Below are 25,915 nucleotides of genomic sequence, written 5' to 3' on the forward strand. Positions count from 1 at the left end.
ACAGCCCCCAAGCCTTGCTTGTTTCTCCAAAGGACAAAGCTAAACGCAGAGAATCCACCTTCTGGCCTGTGGTTCCTGCAGGAATCAGATTTCAGCAGAGACCAGGTCAGCCTCAGGGACCTGCCTCGGGGCCTGGATGTGCCAGGCGGTGCCCTGACTGCTTCGCGTCTAAAACGAATGGCTCCTCCAGTCAGACTGTGAGTGCCCTGGCAGCTGTGCAGACCGCGCCCACACAGTGACCTTCTCACAGCCCAGCACACTGTCCACCGTGGCTACCGACTTCCGATGGTGCACACCAACCGGAAATTACCGCATTTCTTATAAAAATCATTAGGAGGCTTGAAAATTAGCTGTTTTTACGGGACTGGACACCACTTTGGAGTCCAAAGAAATACCCCTGTTCCTTATGAGGTCTTTCTGTAGCATAATCTTAATTTCAAATTAAAATACGCAAAAACCTTCCAATGTGAATCTAAATCCAATCTATTTTCACTCATGACACTTAAAATATGTTTAAAGTTTACTTTACTTTTTTACAGTAATCAATTTTCCTAAGAGTTTACTTTGTAATGTTTTCAATTACAGTTTGCATTCAATATTACTTTGTATTAATTTCCGGTGTGTGTGGTAGCATAGGGTTAGGCAGTTACAGATTTACAAAGTCCCCCCGATATTTCCCGAACCCCATGGGCACCCCACACAGTTACTGCAATATTATTGGCTGTCTTTCCTACGCTGCTCGTCCCACCCCCAATATTCTTTTACAACTTCCAACCTGTCCTTCCCCTCCCCTCTCACCCCGTCTTCTGAACCCCTTCGTTTCTGGCCGCCATCAGCCTGCTCTCCGTACCTCTCCGTCCATCTCTGCTTTGCTGGGTTGTCTACATGGTTCTCCACGTTCCCGGGTCTTCTCAGGCCTTTGCTCCCAGAGCCCCCTGCGCGCTCACCCCGTTAGCTCTGGCCCGTACAGGGGCCACGTTTCCCACTCCTCTCGCCCAGCAGTCTAACAGTCCCTCGGGGCACGGGCTGCTAATGAATGTCCGTCACCTTGGGCCGCTGGAGGCTGAGGCCCATGGATGGTGGGGGAATGACAGGGACCTGGCCATCAGGCCTACATCCCACCACCATCCCACTGAAGAGACTGCAGTTGGGACAGTGAGCAGCAGGCGGCGCTGTGGGCCTGCCTCAGGATCCAGGTGCCCTCAGCTGTTCCATCCCCCAAACTCCCCAGGGCTGGGCCTTACTGCCTGTGTTTGCTGCTGGGGGCTCAGGGGCTGTGTCCTCTGGGCTGGGCAGGGGCCCCTGCTCACAGGCCCGGGGAAGGCCCCAGCAGCTGCCTCCTCCCTCGTGTCTCCCAGGGGGAAACTCTGAGACTCACCCTAGAACTCTAGTCTGTGTACCAGCCCAGAAGATACCAGCCCAGCTCAGGCTTCGGGGGCGGCCAGGGTGGTGCAGGCTCTCCAGGAAGGAAACAAATTTGTGTGAGCGGCCCCTCCCCTGGGAGGCCCGGGAAGAAGATAAGAGAGGCCTGGACCAGGGGCTGCAGCTCAGGTCACAGCCGGGCTGTGAGCACCATGGCCTGGACTCCTCTGCTCCTCGCGCTCCTCTCTCTCTGCACAGGTAGGGCCAGGCCTGGGACCAGGCTTCTTCCCTTCCTGCTCAGTTTCCTGGGAACCTGCCCCTGGTCCCTGCCCATCACTGACCAGTGTCTGTGTCTGCAGGGTCCCTCTCCCAGCCTGTGCTGACCCAGCCGCCCTCCCTCTCTGCATCTCCGGGAGCCACGGCCAGACTCACCTGCACCCTGAGCAGTGGCTTCAGTGTTGGCAGCTATGGTATATACTGGTACCAGCAGAAGCCAGGGAGCCGTCCCCGGTATCTCCTGTACTACTACACAAGTACAAGTTTGGGAACTGGGGTCCCCAGCCGCTTCTCTGGATCCAAAGACGCCTCGACCAACACAGCGCATCTGCTCATCTCGGGGCTGCAGGCTGAGGACGAGGCTGACTATTACTGTATGATCGGTTACAGTAATAGTTCCCACAGTGACACACACAGATGGGGAAGTGCGACAAAAACCCGACCTCCTGCCCCAAGCTCCTGACACATGTACGGAGGCAGCACATGCCTGACTGGTACCCACAGGCCCACGCCCGCTGGGGTGTGGTTTAAGTGATGCTGTGAGCGGAGGTGCCACATACCCACAGAGGAGGAGAGCCAGGGGGCCAGACGCCGTTCAGCACAGAACACACGGGACAGAGCCGCTGGCTTCCCTCGGAAGTGACTGCCTCACACCGTCCCGGGAACCGCTGGTCCGTTCCCGCAGACCACGGGGAAGGGATAGGCCAACCAAGGGGGCGGCGAGCACATGCGCCGTGGGAGCCAGGATGGCACAGAGAGGCGGGCAGTCCACCTGGGAAAGGATGATGGGAAGAGCCGCAATCCCAGAAGATCCAGAGACGGGCTGGGTACGGGGGACCCATCAGCCGCCGGGAAAGCTTGGGAAACCGGCTGGTCAGTTTGCAAAGGCGCCTGGTCCTTCCCACGGGGGAGATGATACATCAGCTTAGCAGAGAAGTGCCCCCTCCCCCTCTCCCTCCCTCTCTCTCTGTAACTCCCTCTGCCCTGTGCTCTCACTCACACATTCCCTCTGCAGCAGCCGCCTGGGGCCCACGGACCACCGGGCTCCAAGGCTGAGCTTTCACACGGCAGAGTCTCTGGCGTTCGCCCCAGTTCTGGCCCCGGTAGGACAGCAGTGGCCTTTTCCACGGGGGAGCAGAGGGAGATGGGACGCTGGGAGCCTGGGCAGCCAGCTAAAGCTCACCACGCCACAGCCTCCCCCACCCCCACCCCGTCCATGGGTCCTGGCATGCTTTCCGTGAGACTCCGTGAAACAACACAGTTTCCACCGGCAAGGATTCCACTCTGACTCCTCCCCCTTTTTGTGTGAAATGCTCATGATGACTCTTTAAAGTTAAGACGAACTAAAATGTACAGCACTGTAACAAGGACAATGCCAGGCAAACACAGGCAGAACTGACAGCCCCTCTTCCATAGCAGCAAACCAATGGCATAAGGTGAAGTTCACTGCCATGTGTGTGTGTGTGTGTGTGTGTGTGTGTATGTGTCTGTGTGTGTGTGTGTGTGTGTGTGTGTGTGTGTCTGTGTGTGTGTGTGTGTGTGTGTGTGTGTCTCTGTGTGTGTGTGTGTGTGTGTGTGTGTGTGTGTGTGTGTGTATGTGTCCGGCAGAGAGTAACCAGGGGGTTAGATGATCCTATGATCACAGCCTCCAAGTCTTGCTTGTGCGAGGCTGTGCCCTGACTGCTTTGCATTTAAAATGAAATGACCTCCTTCAGTCAGACCTGTGAGTGCCTCTTTCAAAGCCCACCACAATGTCTGCTGTGGCAACCGACTTCCAATGGTGCGCACCAACCAGAAATTACCGTATTTCTTATAAAAATCATTAGAAGGCTTTAAAATTAGCTGTTTTTATGGGACTGGACACCACTTTGGACTCCATAAATACCCCTGTCCCTTCCCCTCCCCTCTCACCCCGTCTCCTAAACCCCTTCGTTTCTGGCCACCATCAGCCTGCTCTCCGTAACTCTCCGTCCATCTCTGCTTTGCTGGGTTGTCTACATGGTTCTTCACGTTCCCGGGTCTTCTCAGGCCTTTGCTCCCAGAGCCCCCTGTGCGCTCACCCCGTTAGCTCTGGCCTGTACAGGGGCCACGTTTCTCACTCCTCTCGCCCACAGCAGTCTAACAGTCCCTCGGGGCACGGGCTGCTAATGAATGTCCGTCACCTTGGGCCGCTGGAGGCTGAGGCCCATGGATGGTGGGGGAATGACAGGGACCTGGCCATCAGGCCTACATCCCACCACCATCCCACTGAAGAGACTGCAGTTGGGACAGTGAGCAGCAGGCGGCGCTGTGGGCCTGCCTCAGGATCCAGGTGCCCTCAGCTGTTCCATCCCCCAAAGTCCCCAGGGCTGAGCCCTGGTGCCTGTGTTTGCTGCTGGGGGCTCAGGGGCTGTGTCCTCTGGGCTGGGCAGAGGCCCCTGCTCACAGGCCCGGGGAAGGCCCCAGCAGCTGCCTCCTCCCTCGTGTCTCCCAGGGGGACACTCTGAGACTCACCCTAGAGCTGTGGTCTTTGTAACAGCCCAGCTCAGACTTCGGGGGCGGCCAGGGTGGTGCAGGCTCTCCAGGAAGGAAACAAATTTGTGTGAGCGGCCCCTCCCCTGGGAGGCCCGGGAAGAAGATAAGAGAGGCCTGGACCAGGGGCTGCAGCTCAGGTCACAGCCGGGTTGTGAGCACCATGGCCTGGACTCCTCTGCTCCTCGCGCTCCTCTCTCTCTGCACAGGTAGGGCCAGGCCTGGGACCAGGCTTCTTCCCTTCCTGCTCCGTCTCCTGGGAACCTGCCCCTGGTCCCTGCCCCTCACTGACCAGTGTCTGTGTCTGCAGGGTCCCTCTCCCAGCCTGTGCTGACCCAGCCGCCCTCCCTGACTGCGTCCCCTGGAGCATCGGCCGGCCTCCCCTGCACCCTGAGCAGTGGCTCTGTCGTTGCGGGCTACCACATTGTCTGGTACCAGCAGAATCCGGGGAGCCCTCCCAGGTATCTCCTGAGGTTTAAAGGTGACTCAGACAAGCACCAGGGCTCCGGGGTCCCCAGCCGCTTCTCTGGATCCAAAGACACGTCGGCCAACGCGGGGCTCCTGCTCATCTCGGGGCTGCAGCCCGAGGACGAGGCTGACTATTACTGTGCGACTTACCACGGCAACAGCGGCACTCACACGGCGGCCCAGGGCCATGGGGAAGTGAGCCTCAAACCCTCAGGGGGCCCTTCCTGCCTGGGCTGTCACCCCTGCCCTGCCTGGAGCCGCGTCTCACTCAGGGAGACATCCCTTGTCGCTCGCTCAGGGGCCATCTCTTTTCCTGGGACCCAGGGCTGAGCAATGTTTTCCGTCTCCTCCTTAGTGAACAAGTATCCACTGGTAGCATCTTCTCAGCCTGGTCATGTCCACACGGACAGACATCCGGTTATAAGGCTACGTGGCCCTCCAGGGGGCTGATGGGTAAGGAAGGAGGTGGCTCAACCTGACAGGGGCAGCAATGGAATGGTGGGGACCAGCTGGAATGGTAAGAAACATGAATCCTGCCCTGTTCACCGCGATTGCTTTGTTCCTTTTAAAGGCGGCGCCTTCTCACCTGGCTGGGAGGTGCACACGGGACCCGGGAGCTCACCCCGGAATGCGGCCCATCCTCCCCACCAGGGAGCCGCCTGTGACCATGGAAAGGTGACCAGCCTGGTTGCAGAACCCAGAGCCGCCAGCCCTTTGCTTACCCACAGGCCTTTGCTTACCCACAGGCCTTTGCTTACCCACAGGCCTTTGCTTACCCACAGGCCTTTGCTTGCCCACAGGCCTTTGCTTACCCACAGCCCTTTGCTTACCCACAGGCCTTTGCTTGCCCACAGGCCTTTGCTTACCCACAGGCCTTTGCTTGCCCACAGGCCTTTGCTTACCCACAGGCCTTTGCTTGCCCACAGGCCTTTGCTTACCCACAGGCCTTTGCTTGCCCACAGGCCTTTGCTTACCCACAGGCCTTTGCTTACCCACAGCCCTTTGCTTACCCAAGGGCCTTTGCAAGTCTCCAGCCCCATTACCTGCGAACTGCCCATTGGGCACACCTTTTCCTATGTCCCCTGTAATCCTTGTCCTTCTACCCAATACAAGCAGCGGGCTTATGGGGGTGCAGAGCAGATGTCTGTGGGTGCCCTGCTGCTCTCCCCGGCTGCCGGCAGGACGGGAATCAACGCTCGTATGATGCCTCCCTGTCTCCGCTGAACTGGCTCCTGTGGGGACAGGCAGCGCGGGCCCAGGGTCAGGCGTGCGTCCGAGGGTGGGTGGTCTGAGTGTTCGGGTGGGTCACCGGGCGGCGTGAGCTCACTGCGGCCTGTTTCCCGCCGCTGTTGCCGCCTCCTGAGGCCCCGGGGACGCAGGCGTCTGTGGCTCCTGGGAGGCCGAGCAAACAGAATCTCCTCCACGGGAGAGGATGACTGGTGACCTCTCCGTGGGCCCCAGGCACCCCCAAAGGCTCCCTCAGCACCGAGGCAGGGTCGGCAGTCCCCACCTTTCGACTTCATCCCGGGCCATGCCGAGATGCCAGGGGGGCCGGGCACGCTCAGCGACTGGGGCCACTCACTGCAGCAGACCCACCCCATACGTTTGAATGCGGACAGGGGTTCCGGGGGGAGGGGGATCTTCTGAGAAGGGGAGGGCTCTGAAGGCTTCATGCTGCGAAACAGCTCTTGGGCGCTCCAGGGATGCGGGAAACGTGAAAGTTCGTCTGAAGGACTTACACGTCTCTTCGGAATCACAAGCAAACCCGAGGCAATGCCAACGTTGTATTAAAAGCTCCACATCTGCGTTGGCCGGTGTGGCTCAGTGGATAGAGCACAGGCCTGCAGACTGAAGGGTTCCTGGTTGGATTCCCATCAAGGGTACATGCCCGGTTGCCGGCTTGATCCCCAGTAGGGGGCGTGCGGGAGGCAGCCGATCCATGATTCTCTCTCATCATGGATGTTTCTCTCTCTCCCACTCCCTTCCTCTCTGAACTCAATAAAAATATACTTAAAACATAAATACTAAAAGCTCTGTATCGGCTCCTTACCGGCCCCTGAAGCTGTGCTCTGAGAGAAAAACTAAAGCGGCACGAGGAGCACCCCGGTGGACGGGGCTGGCGGGGGGTGGGGCTGAGGGGCGGGGTGGGGAGGTGGGCAAAGAGGCGGAATCAATAGGAGTAATGTCCAATTTGGGGGATTTCCAAAATAAGTAGGAGTGAGGTGGTCGTAGGCGAGGCCCCCAACGCTGCGAAGCTCAGGTGTTCTCGGCCCTCGGGGATCCCCGATCGCACCTCTGGCTCCGACTTGGGCAGCACAACCTACCTGACCATCAGGGCCCCCAGCCTGAGGACGAGGCTCATGGCTGCCGTGCAGCGTCGGGTGGCAGCACCGAGGCTGGCAAAGAGGGGGCGAAGCTGCGAGGAGGTGCTCAGTGTGAGGACATGAAGTCCCCGGTGCCCTGGCTGAGCCCTCCGGTCACCGTCCTCGGCGTGTGTTTCCTTACTCAGCAGCTCCTTCTCCAGCGCATGCGTGTGTCAGACTCAGTCTGCTCATGTGAACAATAGGAACCCCAGTATTTCCTTAGTGCCCTAACCGGACCATTTCTGTGGGAATACTGCCATCACATGGATTGTGTATATTTTAATATGTAATATATAAAAATGGATTTTTAAAAAATATATTTGAAATTAATTTCAGAGAGGAAGGAATAGGGGGACAGAGAGAGAAAGAGCAATGATGAGACAGAATCAGTGATCAGCTGCCCCTGCACGCCCCCTGCTGGGGATTGAGACCAAACCTGGGAGCCAAACCAGCCAGGGTGAGGTCCTGTCTTTAGAGTAGGAATAAGAGGGAGGGACAACTGCAGTACAATCAGGGATCCCTGAGGGGTGAGAAGTCCCTGCCCTGAGAGCCAGGGGGTGGGAAAGGCAGGGCTGAATACCAGAGCCTCAGTCTCTCCTTGCTCAGCTCCAGGTTAGCCATCTGCTCATAAGTGAACCTGGACCCTGGACCAGCAGGGGGCGCTGTGGGCCTGTCTCTGGGTCAGTGAGGGCCCTCAGCTGGGAAGCCAGAGTGAGGAGCCTGCCCTGTGCCCTCTGCTCTGTGCTCACTGGGGACCAGCAGCTGTGACCTCCCAGGGCCCCACGAGAGGCCGCCCCTCCCCAGCCACACAGCGTTCACCACATTTATCCCCGGGGACCCTAGGGGGAGGGGGCATTTGCATGAAGGGTCCCGCTGGGCCCTCCCAGGAGGGACAGGATAAGAGAGACTGTGGGGGCCGCTCAGGTCTGAGGCTCAGAAGCAAAGCATGGGTGTCTCCACCATGGCCTGGGCCCCTCTCCTCCTCGCCCTCCTTGCTCACAGCTCAGGTGACTGACTGAGGGAAGCGGGGCACGTGAGGATGGGGACACCCGGATACACTGGTCCCTCCTCCCGAGCGCCCGCTGGGAGAGTGACCTCAGCCTCACTGTCTGTGTCTGTGTCCTTTGTTCCAGGGCCCGGGGTGCAGGCTCGGCTGACGCAGGAAGCCTCGCTGTCAGGGTCTCTTGGCCAGAAGGTCACCCTGACCTGCAAGGGGGACAGCAACAATGTTGGACGCTACGGTGCAGGCTGGTACGAGCAGATCACAGGTGGGGCCCCCAAAACAGTGATGCTCGGAAGCTCCCGGCCCTCGGGGATCCCGGATCGGTTCTCTGGCTCCAAGTCAGGCAACACGGCTTCGCTGGACATCACAGGCCTGCAGCCCGAGGACGAGGCTACGTATTTCTGTTCAACATGGGACAATGGCATCAGCAATCACACACTGCTCCACCCCAACGGGGAACTGAGACAGAAACCCGCCCTGGTCCCCCTGATCGCCCATGAACGCCGAGAGACAGAAGCGGTGGCCGTGGCAGACCCTACAGTGTCCCACTCGAGAGTCACTCTGAGCACAGGCTCACTTTATTATTTTATTAATTTCTGAATCCTCACCTGAGGATACTTTCCCATCGATTTTTAGAGAGGGTGGGAGAGCGAGAGGGAGACAGAGAGAAACATTGATGTGAGAGAAGCACATGGACGGGTTACCTCCTGTACGAGCCCCGAACAGGGCCCATGCCAAAGAGGAGCCTGCAACCGAGGTACATGCCCTTGACCAGGATCGAACCCGGGACCCTTTGTTCTGCAGGCCAACGCTCTATCCACTGAGCCACATCGGCTAGGGCACACAGGCCCACTTTAAATAGGTAGTGAGAGGTGATCTCTCTCAAATTGTTTTTTTCCCCAGCTTTATTGTGATGTAGTGTGCATGCCTTAGGTTATCTGGTTTAATGTGCACCATAGACCGGCATTCAGTGTATTTGCAGTGGTGTCAGCATCCCATATGCTAGTTGCAGGCGTTTTCCTTATCCTCAGACAAGGTCCAACGTGTACTAATCATGCCCATCACACACTGCCTGTCCCGGGTGACTGCTGACCACTCTCTGGATTCACATGTTTCCTATGAGGTGCATTTCACATGGATGGAACTGGAAAATAGGTAGTCTCTGTGGCTGTTTTTTTAAATTATTTTTTAAAATATATTTTTATTGATTTCAGAGAGGAAGGGAGAAGGAGAGATAGAAATATCAGTGATGAGAGAGAATCATTGATTGGCTGCCTCCAAAATGGCCTCCTCTGGGGTTGAAGGCCCCAACCCTGGCATGTGCCCTTGAACCTGTGACCCTTCAGTCCACAGGCTGACGCTCTATGCACTGAGCCAAACATTCTGAACAATGTTCTTGAGGCCCATCCACACTGGGACATGGGGCAACAGTCCAATTATTCTTCCTCCAATAACATTCCCATGTCTGAGCACAGCAGCGTTTGCTGAGGCTCCCTCTGCTGGGCACCTGAGGGTTTGCATCTGTGGCTGCTGTGCTCAGCGCTGCGGGGACCCGGGCGCCAGGATGGCTTGTGCTCTCAGGCGAAGTGTGTTCCCATTTCTCCTGGGGAGACACTGAGGAGGGGGATGAGGAGACGTATGGTAACTTCACATGACAGCTCTGAGTCACTGGTGGACGTTTTCCAATATGGCTGCGCTGCTTGACGTTTGTCCCAGCAATGACCAGGGATCTGGTTTCTCCAAGGCCTCACCCACCAGGGTTTTTAGGGCTCAGGTCACACGGCCCTGCGGGCCTGGGGCGGTGACGTCTCACTGCAGTTCTCACTGGTCCTTCTCCGAGGACCAAGGACGTTGAGCATCCTTCCCTGTGCTTCCTGCTCCCCTCAAGTCAGAGCATCCGAGGGTCTGCGGTGCTTTCCCTGAGTTCCTGCTGAGATCTCACAGCCAGGCTGTGCTCCTGTCTGCACAGCAGGAGCTCTGGAGGTCCTCAGGGACCAAGGGGCGGGCGGCAGGAGGCCCACCTTCTCCCGTGAGGACCAGGAGAGGGGAAGGTCGATGGGATCGGCCCTGATGGGCCCTGCAGCCTGAGGACTCACTGGAGCCCCCTGAGCGCGCCCTCTCCCTCACACACTCACCTTGTATTTTATCACACACACCCCCTCCTAGAGGTGTTGTCTTGCCTGACTTCCAGGTAGAGACCTATGGACAGTCACAACCTGGACACATGAGATTGAAGAAACATGGCCGATGCGTACCTAGGACACAGAGTCACGGCCACTTGGGGATGGGAGACTCAGTTCCCACACCGAGGCCTGAGCCCGCAGAGCTCTGGGGCTTCCTCATGGTGACCCGGACCCCTCTGCTCTTCCCCCTCCTCCCTCGCTGGACAAGCGGTTTCATTGGGGGACGGGAAGGATGTCAGTTTGGGACAAGTGCACTGCTTACCCCCTTACATCCCAATCCCCTGCTCACCCTCCCCTTCTTCCTGCCCCACAGAAGAATGGAAAGAGAGACGAGTGCTAAAATGTCCTATGGGATATTCATGCCAACTTGTTCACACACAACATTGTTCATAGTTTTGAAAAAGCTCCTATGTTCTTATATCAGGTGTGCGTAGGTATCACATAATTCCATTTTCTGCTCAAAACGCCATTTAATATAAAACTACCCCATGTAACTGATGGCTTCTTAGAACAACAGAGAGTGGCCAACCCTGCCTGGCTCTACAACTGCACGGTGAGCACCCCAGCCCTGTCCCCCGACACTGCTAGTGGGACAGGGTCCAGGACTGAGTCGGGGAGACCCCAGGCCCTTCAGAGCCCAGACATGAGATCCCTGACATCCTCCTGACTCACCGCTGGAGGGAGTGGACTGCTAAGATCCCCAAGGAAGACAGAAAGGGGTTTCCTGAGGAAGGATCAGTGTTCCCAGGGGTGGGTTGGATTGGGGTGAACTGGATTGCTGGGGCCATGAGGGAGAGGACACTCCCACCTCATCCTTCAGCCTCAGACCTACCAGGGAAAGAAGATAGGACTGAGGTCACCAGGACCCCAAGGAAGCTGACTTGGTGACAGAGTCAACCCTCTCCCTCAGCGTCTCAGTCCCCATGCAGTCTGGTCTGTGTGAGGGCCCAGCATCTATCTCTTTCGGGACTTTCCCCAGGAGACAGCAGGGTGACCCTGGGCAGGACTAGAGGGGAAGCTGATTTGCATGAGGCACCTTCACTCCTAATGGGTGTGGGAGGCATGAAAAGGCCCAGGACCCCCCACTACAGCCAGGAGCCTGAGGAGGCCACATCCTGTGAGTGTCCCCACCATGGTCTGGACGGTGCTTCTGCTCCAGCTCCTGGCGCACAGCTCAGGTCAGAGGAGGGGACTCTGCATCCTTGGGGGACACAGAACAGCAGGGTCTCAGGTGACCTTTGTCCCTCATAACCCCTGTCTCTCTCCTGTTGGTTTCAGGGGTGGATTCTCAGACTGTGGTGACCCAGGAGCCGTCCATGTCAGTATCTCCAGGAGGGACAGTCACACTCACCTGTGGCCTTAGCTCTGGGTCAGTCTCTACTAGTAACTACCCCAGCTGGTACCAGCAGACCCCAGGCAAGCCTCCCCGCCTGCTCATCTACAGCACAAACAGCCGCCCCTCTGGGGTCCCTGCTCGCTTCTCTGGCTCCATCTCTGGGAACAAAGCCGCCCTCACCATCTCGGGGGCCCAGCCTGAGGACGAGGCCGACTATCACTGTAATTTGTACATGGGTAGTAACATTTACACGGTGATGTAAACCCACGGGGAAGTGCAACCAAAACCTCCTCCTGGGCTCAGACTGGCTCAGCCTTTGATGCAGTAAAAGGCTGAAGTTGGAAATGGCCTGCACACCGTGGGAAGGGGGCTCCCTGGCCCCATTCTGTTATACAGACATTCATGGTCATGTGCCTCCGCAGTCTCTCCCAGGGCATGTGCATTTCGTCATGTGAATGGGCTTTCCCTGTTCCTCTCTGCCCATAGTTACAGGGACGGGCTCAGCTACCAATTGGAACAACCTACAGTGAGACTCAGAGACCCCCCTGTGCGGCTGTGAGTCTCCTCTGACCCCAAGGGCATTGACGACACAGCCCCGTCATGAATTCGACTGTGGGGACAATGACATTTATTTTGGCCTCGACATGGAGCCTTCCTGGCGCTTGTTAGAAATGCCATTCCCATGTTAGAGCCACTGAGTCAGGGACTGGCGTTCTTGTCCCGGAATCTCCATGTGAACAAGCCCTGGGGGAGGGGGTGAGCATGAAGGCTGGGGTGTGGGGAGCACGGGTCTTGGTGGGAAAGTCTGTGCGGAGGATTCTCCGAAAGGTCAGGGGCCTCTGAGGGGACCTGGCCAAAGGCGGCAGCCCCTACCTTGACTTTCTCAAACACGTCCGCTCCCCGGGTGCTCTGCTGGGGTCTCTCTGTTTGGTCTGTAAGACCGACCTTGTAGAAGCGCGTGCCTCTCAGGGTAGCTCCCTGCTGATGCATCTAGAGGTTCATTACAGTTCACGCTGTTTTCGCACTAAAACGTCCATGAGGCAGCGAGCAGGACGGCTGTTACTCCTGGAGTAAGAGCCCCTTCGCTCTCTCCTTCACAGAACCCTGCGTCAGAGCGTCTGCTCATCCCTCGCTCAGGGTCAGCGGGTCGGCCACGTCCCTGGGGAAGCCATTCTCCTTCTCCTGGTCCCTTCCTTCCTCCACATCCAGCATAACCCGGAATGCACGAAAGACTGAAATGGAAACTTGAAATGAGAAAACTCCCTTCCAGCAAATGTAGCGAGTAACATCTCTGACATTTGTGTTACCAACATTTTCTCTAATACATCTCCTCAGGCAAGGAAAGCAAAAGGAAAAATTAACCAATGGGATTCATCAAACTAAAGGGTTTTCTCACAGCAAAGGAAACCATCACACAACAAACAGACAGCCTCCAGTGACATAACGGAAATACATATTCACCAATGATCCTCCCATAGAGGGGTTCCTGTCCCTCATCTATAAAGAGCTCACACCGCTCAACACCAAGAGGAGAAAGCAAACCCACTAACAATCCACACAAACAATGGGCAGAGGACCTGATAGACTCCCCACAAAGAACACACTGATGACCATGGACATGGGAAAACCATAGGAACTTGGACCCCTTACTTCACACAATACACAGAATTTATTCCACATGGATGATTGGTCCAAATGGGAAAATCATCAATAAAGCTTCTAAGAAACCACGAAAGACCATTTCTATAATCTTGGCAAACAGAGGCACAAAAATCCCAAGATGAAAAAATTAAAAAAAATAAAATAAAAATAAGGGGTATATTGCACTTCATGAAAAGCAAAAGCGGCTGCTTAACAAAGACACCCAGAAGAGAGGGAAAGGCAAGCTGCAGGTCGTAGAAAGAAAAAATCAAAGAAATTGAAACAATGGACGACCACTCGCTCTTCCTATTTCCCATCAGCCTCCTCTCCAGGAACCCACCAGGCGGTGCACACATTCTCTCAGAGGGGAGCACAGTGTGACAAGCTCAGAGCCTCAGACTGAAGGGGCTCCGGACTCTCGAGCCCCTGGAAAGACTGCTTCCCCAGCAAACTTGTTCCTGGTTAGGGGAGCTGCTTTCTGAGCCCAGGACACAGTGGGAGGAGTGGAACAGAGCAAATTCCCACAATGCACCACACAGCCCTGCTCTGAGAAAAATGTGTTGGAAAGGCAGGGCTGAATACCAGAGCCTCAGTCTCTCCTTGCTCAGCTCCAGGTTAGCCATCTGCTCATAAGTGAACCTGGACCCTGGACCAGCAGGGGGCGCTGTGGGCCTGTCCCTGGGTCAGTGAGGGCCCTCAGCTGGGAAGCCAGGGTGGGGAGCCTGCCCTGTGCCCTCTGCTCTGTGCTCACTGGGGACCAGCAGCTGTGACCTCCCAGGGCCCCACGAGAGGCCGCCCCTCCCCAGCCACACAGCGTTCACCACATTTATCCCCGGGGACCCCAGGGGGAGGGGGCATTTGCATGAAGGGTCCCTCTGGGCCCTCCCAGGAGGGACAGGATAAGAGAGACTGTGGGGGCCGCTCAGGTCTGAGGCTCAGAAGCAGAGCTTGGGCGTCTCCACCATGGCCTGGGCCCCTCTCCTCCTCGCCCTCCTTGCTCACAGCTCAGGTGACTGACTGAGGGAAGCGGGGCACGTGAGGATGGGGGCACCCGGATACACTGGTCCCTCCTCCTGAGCGCCCGCTGGGAGAGTGACCTCAGCCTCACTGTCTGTGTCTGTGTCCTTTGTTCCAGGGCCCGGGGTGCAGGCTCGGCTGACGCAGGAAGCCTCGCTGTCAAGGCCTCTGAGCCAGAAGGTCACCCTGACCTGCAAGGGGGACAGCAACAATGTTGGAACATATACTGTGGGCTGGTACCAGCAGGTCTCAGGTGGGGCCCCCAAAACGGTGATGCTCGGAAGCTCCCGGCCCTCGGGGATCCCGGATCGGTTCTCTGGCTCCAAGTCAGGCAACACGGCTTCGCTGGACATCTCTGACGTGAAGCCTGAGGACGAGGGTGACTATTACTGTTCAGCATGGGACCATGGCATCAGCAATCACACAGTGCTCCACCCCAACGGGGAACTGAGACAGAAACCCGCCCTGGTCCCCCTGGTCGCCCATGAACGCCAAGAGACAGAAGCGGTGGCCGTGGCAGACCCTACAGTGTCCCACTCGAGAGTCACTCTGAGCACAGGCTCGCTCTATTATGTTATTAATTTCTGAATCCTCACCTGAGCATAGTTTCCCATCAGTTATTAGAGAGAGAGGGAGACAGAGAGAAACATCGATGTGAGAGAAGCACATGGATGGGTTACTTCCTGTAGGAGCCCCGACTAGGGCCCCAGGTCGCAGAGGAGCCTGCAACCGAGGTACATGCATTGACCAGGATCTAACCCGGGACCCTTTGGTCTGCAGGCCAACGCTCTATCCACTGAGCCACATCGGCTAGGGCACACAGGCCCACTTTAAATAGGTAGTGAGAGGTGATCTCTCTCAAATTGTTTTTTATCCCAGCTTTATTGTGATGTAGTGTGCATGCCTTACGTTTCACTGGTTTAAAGTGCACCATAGACCACCATTCAGTGTAATTGCAGAGTGCTGTATCTTTCCCATATTGTAGTTTCAGACCTTTTCCATCTGGTCATAAGTGAACCTGGACCCTGTACCAGCAGGGGGCGCTGTGGGCCTGTCTCTGGGTCAGTGAGGGCCCTCAGCTGGGAAGCCAGGGTGGGGAGCCTGCCCTGTGCCCTCTGCTCTGTGCTCACTGGGGACCAGCAGCTGTGACCTCCCAGGGCCCCACGAGAGGCCGCCCCTCCCCAGCCACACAGCGTTCACCACATTTATCCCCGGGGACACCAGGGGGAGGGGGCATTTGCATGAAGGGTCCCTCTGGGCCCTCCCAGGAGGGACAGGATAAGAGAGACTGTGGGGGCCGCTCCGGTCTGAGGCTCAGAAGCAGACAAGGTCCCATAAGGACTAATCACGCCCATCACACCCCTCCCAGTCCCGGGTGACTGCTGACCACTCTCTGGATTCACATGTTTCCTATGAGGTGCATTTCACATGGATGGAACTGGAAAATAGGTAGTCTTTGAGTCTTTGTGGCTATTGTTTCTTTTAATTCCTTTAAAATATATTTTTATTGACTTCAGAGAGGAAAGGAGAAAGAGATAGAAATATCAGTGATGAGAGAGAATCATTGATTGGCTGCCTCCAGCATGGCCTCCACCAGGGTTGAAGACCTCAACCCTGGCATATGCCCTTGAATCTGTGACCCTTCAGTCCACAGGCTGACGCTCTCTGCACCGAGCCAAACATTCTGAACAATGTTCTTGAGGCCCATCCACACTGGGACATGGGGCAACAGTCCAATTATTCTTCCTCCAATAACATTCCCATGTCTGAGCCCAGCAGCGTTTGCTGAGGCTCCCTCTGCTGGGCACCTGAGGGTTTGCATCTGTGGCTGCTGTGCTCAGCGCTGCGGGGACCAGGGCGCCAGGAAGGCTTGTGCTCTCAGGCGAAGTGTGTTCCCATTTCTCCTGGGGAGACACTGAGGAGGGGGATGAGGAGACGTATGGTAACTTCACAGGACAGCTCTGAGTCACTGGTGGACGTCTTCCAATATGGCTGCGCTGCTTGACGTTTGTCCCAGCAATGACCAGGGATCTGGTTTCTCCAAGGCCTCACCCACCAGGGTCTTTAGGGCTCAGGTCACATGGCCCTGCGGGCCTGGGGCGGTGACGTCTCACTGCAGTTCTCACTGGTCCTTCTCCAAGGACCAAGGACGTTGAGCATCCTTCCCTGTGCTTCCTGCTCCTCTCAAGTCAGAGCATCCGAGGGTCTGCGGTGCTTTCCCTGAGTTCCTGCTGAGATCTCACACCCAGGCTGTGCTCCTGTCTGCACAGCAGGAGCTCTGGAGGTCCTCAGGGACCATGGGGTGGGCGGCAGGAGGCCCACCTTCTCCCGTGAGGACCAGGAGAGGGGAAGGTCGATGGGATCGGCCCTGGTGGGCCCTGCAGCCTGAGGACTTACTGGAGCTCCCTGAGCGCGCCCTCTCCATCACACACTCACCTCGTATTTTATCACACACACCCCCTCCTACAGGTTTTGTTCTCGCCTGATGTCCAGGTAGAGGCAGATGGACAGTCACACCCCGGACACACGTGCATGAAGAAACATGGCCGATGCGTACCTAGGACACAGAGTCACGGCCACTTGGGGATGGGAGACTCAGTTCCCACACCGAGGCCTGAGCCCGCAGAGCTCTGGGGTTCCCCATCGTGACCCGGATCCCTCTGCTCTTCCCCCTCCTCCCTCGCTGGACAAGCGGTTTCATTGGGGGACGGGAAGGATGTCAGTTTGGGACAAGTGCACTGCTCACCCCCTTACATGCCAATCCCCTGCTCACCCTCCCGTTCTTCCTGCCCCACAGAAGAATGGAAAGAGAGACGAGTGCTAAAATGTCCTATGGGATATTCATGCCAACTTGTTCACACACAACATTGTTCATAGTTTTGAAAAAGCTCCTATGTTCTTATATCAGGTGTGCATAGGTATCACATCATTCCATTTTCTGCTCAAAACGCCATTTAATGTAAAACTACCCCATGTAACTGATGGCTTCTTAGAACAACAGAGAGTGGCCAACCCTGCCTGGTGATACAACTGCACGGTGAGCACCCCAGCCCTGTCCCCCGACACTGCTAGTGGGACAGGGTCCAGGACTGAGTCGGGGAGACCCCAGGCCCTTCAGAGCCCAGACATGAGATCCCTGACATCCTCCTGACTCACCGCTGGAGGGAGTGGACTGCTCAGATCCCCAAGGAAGACAGAAAGGGGTTTCCTGAGGAAGGATCAGTGTTCCCAGGGGTGGGTTGGATTGGGGTGAACTAGATAGCTGGGGCCACGAGGGGGAGGACATTCCCACCTCATCCTTCAGGCTCAGACCGACCAGGGAAAGAAGATAGGACTGAGGTCACCAGGACCCCAGGAAGCTGACTTGGTGACAGAGTCAACCCCCTCCCTCAGCCTCTCAGTCCCCATGAGCCTGGACTGTGTGAAGGCCCAGCATCTATCTCTTTCGGGACTTTCCCCAGGGGACAGCAGGGTGACCCTGGGGCAGGACTAGAGGGGAAGCTGATTTGCATGAGGCACCTTCTCCCCTGATGGGGGTGGGAGGCATGAAAAGGCCCAGGACTCCCCACTGCAGCCAGGAGCCTGAGGAGGCCACATCCTGTGAGTGTCCCCACCATGGTCTGGACGGTGCTTCTGCTCCAGCTCCTGGCGCACAGCTCAGGTCAGAGGAGGGGGCTCTGCATCCTTGGGGGACACAGAACAGCAGGGTCTCAGGTGACGTTCATCTCTCATAACCCCTGTCTCTCTCCTGTTGGTTTCAGGGGTGGATTCTCAGACTGTGGTGACCCAGGAGCCGTCCATGTCAGTATCTCCAGGAGGGACAGTCACACTCACCTGTGGCCTTAGCTCTGGGTCAGTCTCCACTAGTAACTATCCCAGCTGGTTCCAGCAGACCCCAGGCAGGCCTCCCCGCAGTCTCATCTACCACACAAACAGCCGCCCCTCCGGGGTCCCTGACCGCTTCTCTGGCTCCATCTCTGGGAACAAAGCCGCCCTCACCATCTCGGGGGCCCAGCCTGAGGACGAGGCCGACTATTACTGTGCTCTGTACAATGTTGGTGCTCTTTACACGGTGATGTAAACCCACGGGGAAGTGCAACCAAAACCTCCTCCTGGGCTCAGACTGGCTCAGCCTTTGATGCAGAAAAAGCTGAAGGTGGAAATGGCCAGCACACCGTGGGAAGGGGGCTCCCTGGCCCCATTCTCCTGTCCAGGGATGGTGGTCATGTGCCCCCTCAGTCTCTCCCAGTTCGTGTCCATCTCATCATGTGACTCCTGCAAGAATGGGCTTTCCCTCTTCCTCTCTGCCCATAGTTACAGGGACGGGCTCAGCTCTCAGCTGCAACAACCTCCAGTGAGACTCAGAGACCCCCCTGTGCGGCTGTGAGTCTCCTCTGACTCCAAGGGCATTGACGACACAGCCCCGTCATGAAATTGACTGTGGGGACAATGACATTTATTTTGGCCTCGACATGGAGCCTTCCTGGCGCTTGTTAGAAATGCCATTCCCATGTTAGAGCCACTGAGTCAGGGACTGGCGTTCTAGTCCCGGAATCTCCATGTGAACAAGCCCTGGGGGAGGGGGTGAGCATGAAGGCTGGGGTGTGGGGAGCACGGGGCTTGGTGGGAAAGTCTGTGAGGAGGATTCTCTGAAAGGTCGGGGCCTCTGAGGGGACCTGGCCAAAGGCGGCAGCCCCTACCTTGACTTTCTCAAACAAGTCCGCTCCCCGGGTGCTCTGCTGGAGTCTCTCTGTTTGGTCTGTAAGACCGACCTTGTAGAAGCGCGTGCCTCTCAGGGTAGCTCCCTGCTGATGCATCCAGAGGTTCATTACAGTTCACGCTGTTTTCGCACTAAAACGTCCATGAGGCAGCGAGCAGGACGGCTGTTACTCCTGAAGTAAGAGCCCCTTCGCTCTCTCCTTCACAGAACCCTGCGTCAGAGCGTCTGCTCAGCCCTCGCTCAGGGTCAGCGGGTCGGCCACGTCCCTGGGGAAGCCATTCTCCTTCTCCTGGTCCCTTCCTTCCTCCACGTCCAGCATAAACCCAGAATGCACTAAAGACTGAAATGTAACCTTGAAATCAGAAAACTCCCTTCCAACAAATGTAGGCAGTAACATCTCTGACATTTGTGTTACCAACATTTTCTCTAATACATCTCCTCAGGCAAGGAAAGCAAAAGGAAAAATTAACCAATGGGATTCATCAAAGTAAAGGGTTTTCTCACAGGAAAGGAAACCATCAACACAACAAACAGACAGCCTCCAGTGCCATAACGGAAGTACATGTTCACCAGTGATCCTCCCATAGAGGGTTCCTGTCCCTCATCTATAAAGAGCTCACACCGCTCAACACCAAGAGGAGAAAGCAAACCCACTAACAATCCACACAAACAATGGGCAGAGGACCTGATAGACTCCCCACAAAGAACACACTGATGACCAATGGACATGGGAAAACCATAGGAACTTGGACCCCCTGCCTCATACAATACAGACAAGGTATTCCCCATGAATGACTGGTCCAAATGTGAAAATCAATCCAATAATGCTTCTCGGAAACCATGTAAGACTATTTCCATAATCTTGACAAACAGAAGGCATAAAGGTCCCAAGGATGTAAAAAAAAAATACATAAATAAAAAAAATAAGGGGTATATTGCACTTCATGAAAAGCAAAAGCAGCTGCTTAACAAAGACTCCCAGAAGAGAGGGAAAGGCAAGCTGCAGGTCGTAGGAAGAAAAAAATCAAAGAAATTGAAACAATGGACGACCACTCGCTCTTCCTATTTCCCATCACCCTCCTCTCCAGGAACCCACCAGGCGGTGCACACATTCTCTCAGAGGGGAGCACAGTGTGACAAGCTCAGAGCCTCAGACTGAAGGGGCTCCGGACTCTCGAGCCCCTGGAAAGACTGCTTCCCCAGGAAAGTTGTTCCTGGTTAGGGGAGCTGCTTTCTGAGCCCAGGACACAGTGAAAGGGATGGGAACGAGAACATCCCACAATGCACTACACAGCCCTGTCCTGAGAGGGACGTAATGGGAAAGGCAGGGATGAATACCAGAGCCTCAGACTCTCCCTGCTCAGCTCCAGGTTAGCCATCTGCTCATAAGTGAACCTGGACCCTGGACCAGCAGGCGGTGCAGTGGGCCTGTCTCTGGGTCAGTGAGGGCCCTCAGCTGGGAAGCCAGGGTGGGGAGCCTGCCCTGTGCCCTCTGCTCTGTGCTCACTGGGGACCAGCAGCTGTGACCTCCCAGGGCCCCACGAGAGGCCGCCCCTCCCCAGCCACACAGCGTTCACCACATTTATCCCCAGGGACTCCAGGGGGAGGGACATTTGCATGAAGGGTCCCTCTGGGCCCTCCCAGGAGGGACAGGATAAGAGAGACTGTGGGGGCCGCTCAGGTCTGAGGCTCAGAAGCAGAGAGTGGGCGTCTCCACCATGGCCTGGGCCCCTCTCCTCCTCGCCCTCCTTGCTCACAGCTCAGGTGACTGACTGAAGGAAGCAGGGCAAGTGAGGATGGGGGCACCTGGATACACTGGTCCCTCCTCCTGAGCGCCCGCTGTGAGAGTGACCTCAGCCTCACTGTCTGTGTCTGTGTCCTTTGTTCCAGGGTCCGGGGTGCAGGCTGGGCTGACGCAGGAAGCCTCGCTGTCAGGGTCTCTGGGCCAGAAGGTCACCCTGACCTGCAAGGGGGACAGCAACAATGTTGGAAGCTATGGTGCAGCCTGGTACCAGCAGGTCACAGGTGCGGCCCCCAAAACAGTGATGCTCGGAAGCTCCCGGCCCTCGGGGATCCCGGATCGGTTCTCTGGCTCCAAGTCAGGCAACACGGCTTCGCTGGACATCACAGGCCTGCAGCCCGAGGACGAGGCTATATATTTCTGTTCAACATGGGACCATGGCATCAGCAATCACACACTGCTCCACCCCAACGGGGAACTGAGACAGAAACCCGCCCTGGTTCCCCTGATCGCCCTGAACGCCGAGAAACAGAAGCGGTGGCCGTGGCAGACCCTACAGTGTCCCACTCGAGAGTCACTCTGAGCACAGGCTCACTTTATTATTTTATTAATTTCTGAATCCTCACCTGAGCATAGTTTCCCATCAGTTATTAGAGAGAGAGGGAGACAGAGAAAACATCGATGTGAGAGAAGCACGTGGATGGGTTACTTCCTGTAGGAGACCTGACTAGGGCCCCAGGCTGCAGAGGAGCCTGCAATGGAGGTTCATGCCCTTGACCAGGATCTAACCTGGGAGCCCTTGTTCTACAGGCCAACGCTCTATCCACTGAGCCACATCGGCTAGGGCACACAGGCCCGCTTTAAATAGCTACTGAGAGGTGATCTCTCTCAAACTGTTTTTTATCTCAGCTTTATTGTGATATAGTGTGCATGCCTTAAGTTATCTGGTTTAATGTGCACCACAGACCGGCATTCAGTGTATTTGCAGTGCTGTCAGCATCCCATATGCTAGTTGCAGGCGTTTTCCTTATCCTCAGACAAGGTCCCACGCATCCTAATCATGCCCATCACACACTGCCAGTCCCGGGTGACTGCTGACCACTCTCTGGATTCACATGTTTCCTATGAGGTGCATTTCACATGGATGGAACTGGAAACAGGGAGCTCTCTGTGGCTATTGTTGCTTTTAATTCTTTTTTAAAATACATTTTTATTGATTTCAGAGAGGTAGAGAGAAATAGAAACATCAATGATGAGAGAGAATCATTGATTGGCTGCCTCCAGCACGTCCCCCATTGGAGAGGGAGCCCAGAACCCAAGCATGTGCCCTGACCGGGAATCGAACCTGGGACCCTTCAGTCCACAGGCTGACGCTCTATGCACTGAGCCAAACATTCTGAACAATGTTCTTGAGGCCCATCCACACTGGGACATGGGGCAACAGTCCAATTATTTTTGACCAAATCATATTCCCATGTCTGAGCACAGCAGCGTTTGCTGAGGCTCCCTCTGCTGGGCACCTGAGGGTTTGCATCTGTGGCTGCTGTGCACAGCGCTGCGGGGACCTGGGCGCCAGGACGGCTTGTGCTCTCAGGCGAAGTGTGTTCCCATTTCTCCGGGGAGACACTGAGGAGGGGGATGAGGAGACGGATGGTAACTTCACAGGACAGCTCTGAGTCACTGGTGGACGTTTTCCAATATGGCTGCGCTGCTTGACGTTTGTCCCAGCAATGACCAGGGTTCTGGTTTCTCCAAGGCTTCATCCACCAGGGTCCCTACGGCTCAGGTCACACGGCCCTGCGGGCCTGGGGCGGTGACGTCTCACTGCCGTTCTCACTGGTCCTTCTCCGAGGACCAAGGACGTTGAGCATCCTTCCCTGTGCTTCCTGCTCCCCTCAAGTCAGAGCATCCGAGGGTCTGCGGTGCTTTCCCTGAGTTCCTGCTGAGATCTCACAGCCAGGCTGTGCTCCTGTCTGCACAGCAGGAGCTCTGGAGGTCCTCAGGGACCATGGGGTGGGCGGCAGGAGGCCCGCCTTCTCCCGTGAGGACCAGGAGAGGGGAAGGTCGATGGGATCGGCCCTGATGGGCCCTGCAGCCTGAGGACTCACTGGAGCCCCCTGAGCGCGCCTTTTCCCTTAAACACTCACCTGGTATTTTATCACACACACCCCTCCTAGAGGTGTTGTTCTCGCCTGACGTCCAGGTAGAGGCAGATGGACAGTCACACCCCGGACACACGTGCATGAAGAAACGTGGCCTATGCCTACCTTGGACCCAGGTCACGCCACTTGGGGATGGGAGACTCAGTTCCAACAACTGGACCCAGATCCCTCTGCTCTTCCTCCTCCCCCTTCGCTGGACAAGCGGTTTCATTGGGGAAGGGAAGGATGTCATTTTGGGACAAGTCCACTGCTCACCCCCTTACATCCCAATCCCCTGCTCACCCTCCCGTTCTTCCTGCCCCACAGCAGAAGGGAAAGGGAGAGGGACTGTTACAATGTCCTATGTGATGTTCACGCCCACTTGTTCACACACAACATCGTTCATAGTTCTGAAAAGGTTCCTAGGTTCTTATATCAGATGTGCGTAGGTATCCCATAATTCCATGGAGACACCGTCTCATAATCTGCTCATAACACCATTTAATGTAAAACTACCCCATGTAACTGATGGCTTCTTAGAACAACAGAGAGTGGCCAACCCTGCCTGGAGATGCAACTGCACGGTGAGCACCCCAGCCCTGTCCCCCGACACTGCTAGTGGGACAGGGTCCAGGACTGAGTTGGGGAGACCCCAGGCCCTTCAGAGCCCAGACATGAGAACCCTGACATCCTCCCGACTCACCGCTGGAGGGAGTGGACTGCTAAGATCCCCAAGGAAGACAGAAAGGGGTTTCCTGAGGAAGGATCAGTGTTCCCAGGGGTGGCGTTGGATTGGGGTGAACTGGATTGCTGGGGCCATGAGGGAGAGGAGACTCCCACCTCGTCTTCAGCCTCAGAGCCTCCAGGGAAGGACGTTAGGACTGAGGACACATGGACATCAGGGAGCTTACTTAGTGTATCAACCCCCTCCCTCAGCATCTCACTCCCCATGCAGCCTGGACTGTGATAGGGCCCAGCATCTATCTCTTTTGGGACTTTCCCCAGGGGACAGCAGGGTGACCCTGGGCAGGACTAGAGGGGAAGCTGATTTGCATGAGGCACCTTCTCCCCTAATGGGTGTGGGAGGCATGAAAAGGCCCAGGACTCCCCACTGCAGCCAGGAGCCTGAGGAGGCCACATCCTGTGAGTGTCCCCACCATGGTCTGGACGGTGCTTCTGCTCCAGCTCCTGGCGCACAGCTCAGGTCAGAGGAGGGGACTCTGCATCCTTGGGGGACACAGAACAGCAGGGCCTCAGGTGACCTTTGTCCCTCATAACCCCTGTCTCTCTCCTGTTTGTTTCAGGGGTGGATTCTCAGACTGTGGTGACCCAGGAGCCGTCCATGTCAGTATCTGCAGGAGGGACAGTCACACTCACCTGTGGCCTTAGCTCTGGGTCAGTCTCCACTAGTAACTACCCCAGCTGGTACCAGCAGACCCCAGGCAAGCCTCCCCGCATGCTCATCTACCAAACAAACAGCCGCCCCTCTGGGGTCCCTGACCGCTTCTCTGGCTCCATCTCTGGGAACAAAGCCGCCCTCACCATCTCGGGGGTCCAGCCTGAGGATGAAGACGACTATTACTGTCATTTGTACATGGGTAGTTACAATTACACGGTGATGTAAACCCACGGGGAAGTGCAACCAAAACCTCCTCCTGGGCTCAGACTGGCTCAGCCTTTGATGCAGAAGGAAAGAGCAATGGTGGAAATGGCCAGCACACCATTGGAAGGGGGCTCTCTGAGCCCATTCTCTTGTCCACGGTCATGTGCCTCCTCAGTCTCTCCCAGAGCGTGTCCATCTCCTCGTGTGACTCCTGCAAGAATGGGCTTTCCCTCTTCCTCTCTGCCCATAGTTACAGGGACGGGCTCAGCTCCCAACTGGATCGACCTACAGTGAGACTCAGCAACCTCAGCAGTACCTATAAGACTCCCCTAATTTAAAGAGCAACAACACGATATCCTCGTTTATGAATTTGACTGTGGAGACCAAGTTAATGTGTATTTTGGCCTTCAAATGGGAGCATTGCCTGAGGGCTGTCAGAAATGAAATTCCCACGTTAGACCCACTGAGTCAGAAACGTGTTGTTGTCCAGGAATCCCTCTGTCCACAAGCTCCCCGGGAGGTGGCTCCACAGGAATGCCTGAGAAGCACCTCTCCCTCTACTCTTCCCTTCCTTCCTCTGTGTCAACGAATAAACTCCAAATGCTTAAAAGACTGAAATGTCAGACTCAAAACCATAAAACTCTGAAAGAAATGTGGGCACGAAAATCTCTGACATTAATCTTACCAACATTTTCTCTAATCTATCTCCTCACACACGGAAAGCAAAAGGAAAAATTAACCAATGGGATTCATGAAACTAAAGAGTTTTTGCACAGCAAAGGGAACCGTCAACAAAACAAAAGACAACCTACTGAGTGGAAGCAGATATTCACCAATGATGCATCCCGTAAAGGGGCTCATGTCCCACAGTTATAAGCAGCACATACAACTCAACACCAAGAAGGGAAAGCAAACCCACAAAACAGTCCAATTAAAAAATGGGCAGAGGACCTGCAGAGACTCCCAAACAGAATACACAGAAGCCAACAGACAGAGGAAAAGATACTCAATGTCAGTGATCGTCACAGAAATGGAAATGAAACCCACAATGCAATTCCATCTCACATGCTCAGAATGGCTGTCATGAAATCCACACACAAGTGCATTCCCACCAATAGTGCATGAGGGTTCGAAAAGGGAACCCTCATGCACTGTTGGTGGGAATGCAGGCTGGGGCAGTCGCTCTAGAAAGCTGTATGGAGGGGCCTCACAGCATTACAGGCCAAACTGCCCCATTCCCCAGCGACTCCCCATCTGGGTATTGACCTGAAGAAACCCAAACTCTGATGTGGAGAACTGCAGGCTCCCTGTGTTCACTGCAGCATCATTTGCAATGGCCACGCCATGCCCAGAGGGGCCTAGAGGGTATGGTGCTGTGTAACGTAGGTCAGACAGAGAAAAACAAACACCATAACATTTCACGCAAATGTACAATGAAAAGGATAAACAAAATAAGCAAAGAAAATTAATAGAAACATAGAGTACAAACAGATGGTTGTCTGAGGGCAGGCGGTCTCTGAGACGGAATAAAAAAGTTGGAGGGAGTAAAG

General features: G+C 55.8%; 8 gene segments (V, D, J or C); all 8 read left to right on the forward strand.

Moving 5' to 3' along the window:
- Positions 1–1,574: 1,574 nt before the first annotated feature.
- LOC129148191 (immunoglobulin lambda variable 5-37-like) lies at positions 1,575–2,101 on the forward strand. The segment is given in 2 exon segments: positions 1,575–1,620; positions 1,722–2,101. Coding segments are annotated over 2 exon segments (426 nt in total).
- A 2,211-nt stretch (positions 2,102–4,312) lies between these two features.
- On the forward strand, positions 4,313–4,947 carry LOC129148192 (immunoglobulin lambda variable 5-45-like). The segment is given in 2 exon segments: positions 4,313–4,358; positions 4,460–4,947. Coding segments are annotated over 2 exon segments (534 nt in total).
- Positions 4,948–7,941: 2,994 nt separating this feature from the next.
- On the forward strand, positions 7,942–10,506 carry LOC114229800 (immunoglobulin lambda variable 1-40-like). The segment is given in 3 exon segments: positions 7,942–7,987; positions 8,114–8,538; positions 10,480–10,506. Coding segments are annotated over 3 exon segments (498 nt in total).
- A 783-nt stretch (positions 10,507–11,289) lies between these two features.
- On the forward strand, positions 11,290–11,764 carry LOC103305079 (immunoglobulin lambda variable 8-61-like). The segment is given in 2 exon segments: positions 11,290–11,344; positions 11,445–11,764. Coding segments are annotated over 2 exon segments (366 nt in total).
- A 2,342-nt stretch (positions 11,765–14,106) lies between these two features.
- On the forward strand, positions 14,107–14,748 carry LOC129148193 (immunoglobulin lambda variable 1-40-like). The segment is given in 2 exon segments: positions 14,107–14,152; positions 14,279–14,748. Coding segments are annotated over 2 exon segments (516 nt in total).
- A 3,027-nt stretch (positions 14,749–17,775) lies between these two features.
- LOC129148194 (immunoglobulin lambda variable 8-61-like) lies at positions 17,776–18,241 on the forward strand. The segment is given in 2 exon segments: positions 17,776–17,821; positions 17,922–18,241. Coding segments are annotated over 2 exon segments (366 nt in total).
- Positions 18,242–20,598: 2,357 nt separating this feature from the next.
- Positions 20,599–21,204, forward strand: LOC129148195 (immunoglobulin lambda variable 1-40-like). The segment is given in 2 exon segments: positions 20,599–20,644; positions 20,771–21,204. Coding segments are annotated over 2 exon segments (480 nt in total).
- A 2,707-nt stretch (positions 21,205–23,911) lies between these two features.
- On the forward strand, positions 23,912–24,386 carry LOC129148196 (immunoglobulin lambda variable 8-61-like). The segment is given in 2 exon segments: positions 23,912–23,966; positions 24,067–24,386. Coding segments are annotated over 2 exon segments (366 nt in total).
- Positions 24,387–25,915: the final 1,529 nt, after the last annotated feature.

The sequence above is a fragment of the Eptesicus fuscus genome, chromosome 23 (assembly GCF_027574615.1).
Source record: "Eptesicus fuscus isolate TK198812 chromosome 23, DD_ASM_mEF_20220401, whole genome shotgun sequence".
NCBI lineage: Eukaryota > Metazoa > Chordata > Mammalia > Chiroptera > Vespertilionidae > Eptesicus > Eptesicus fuscus.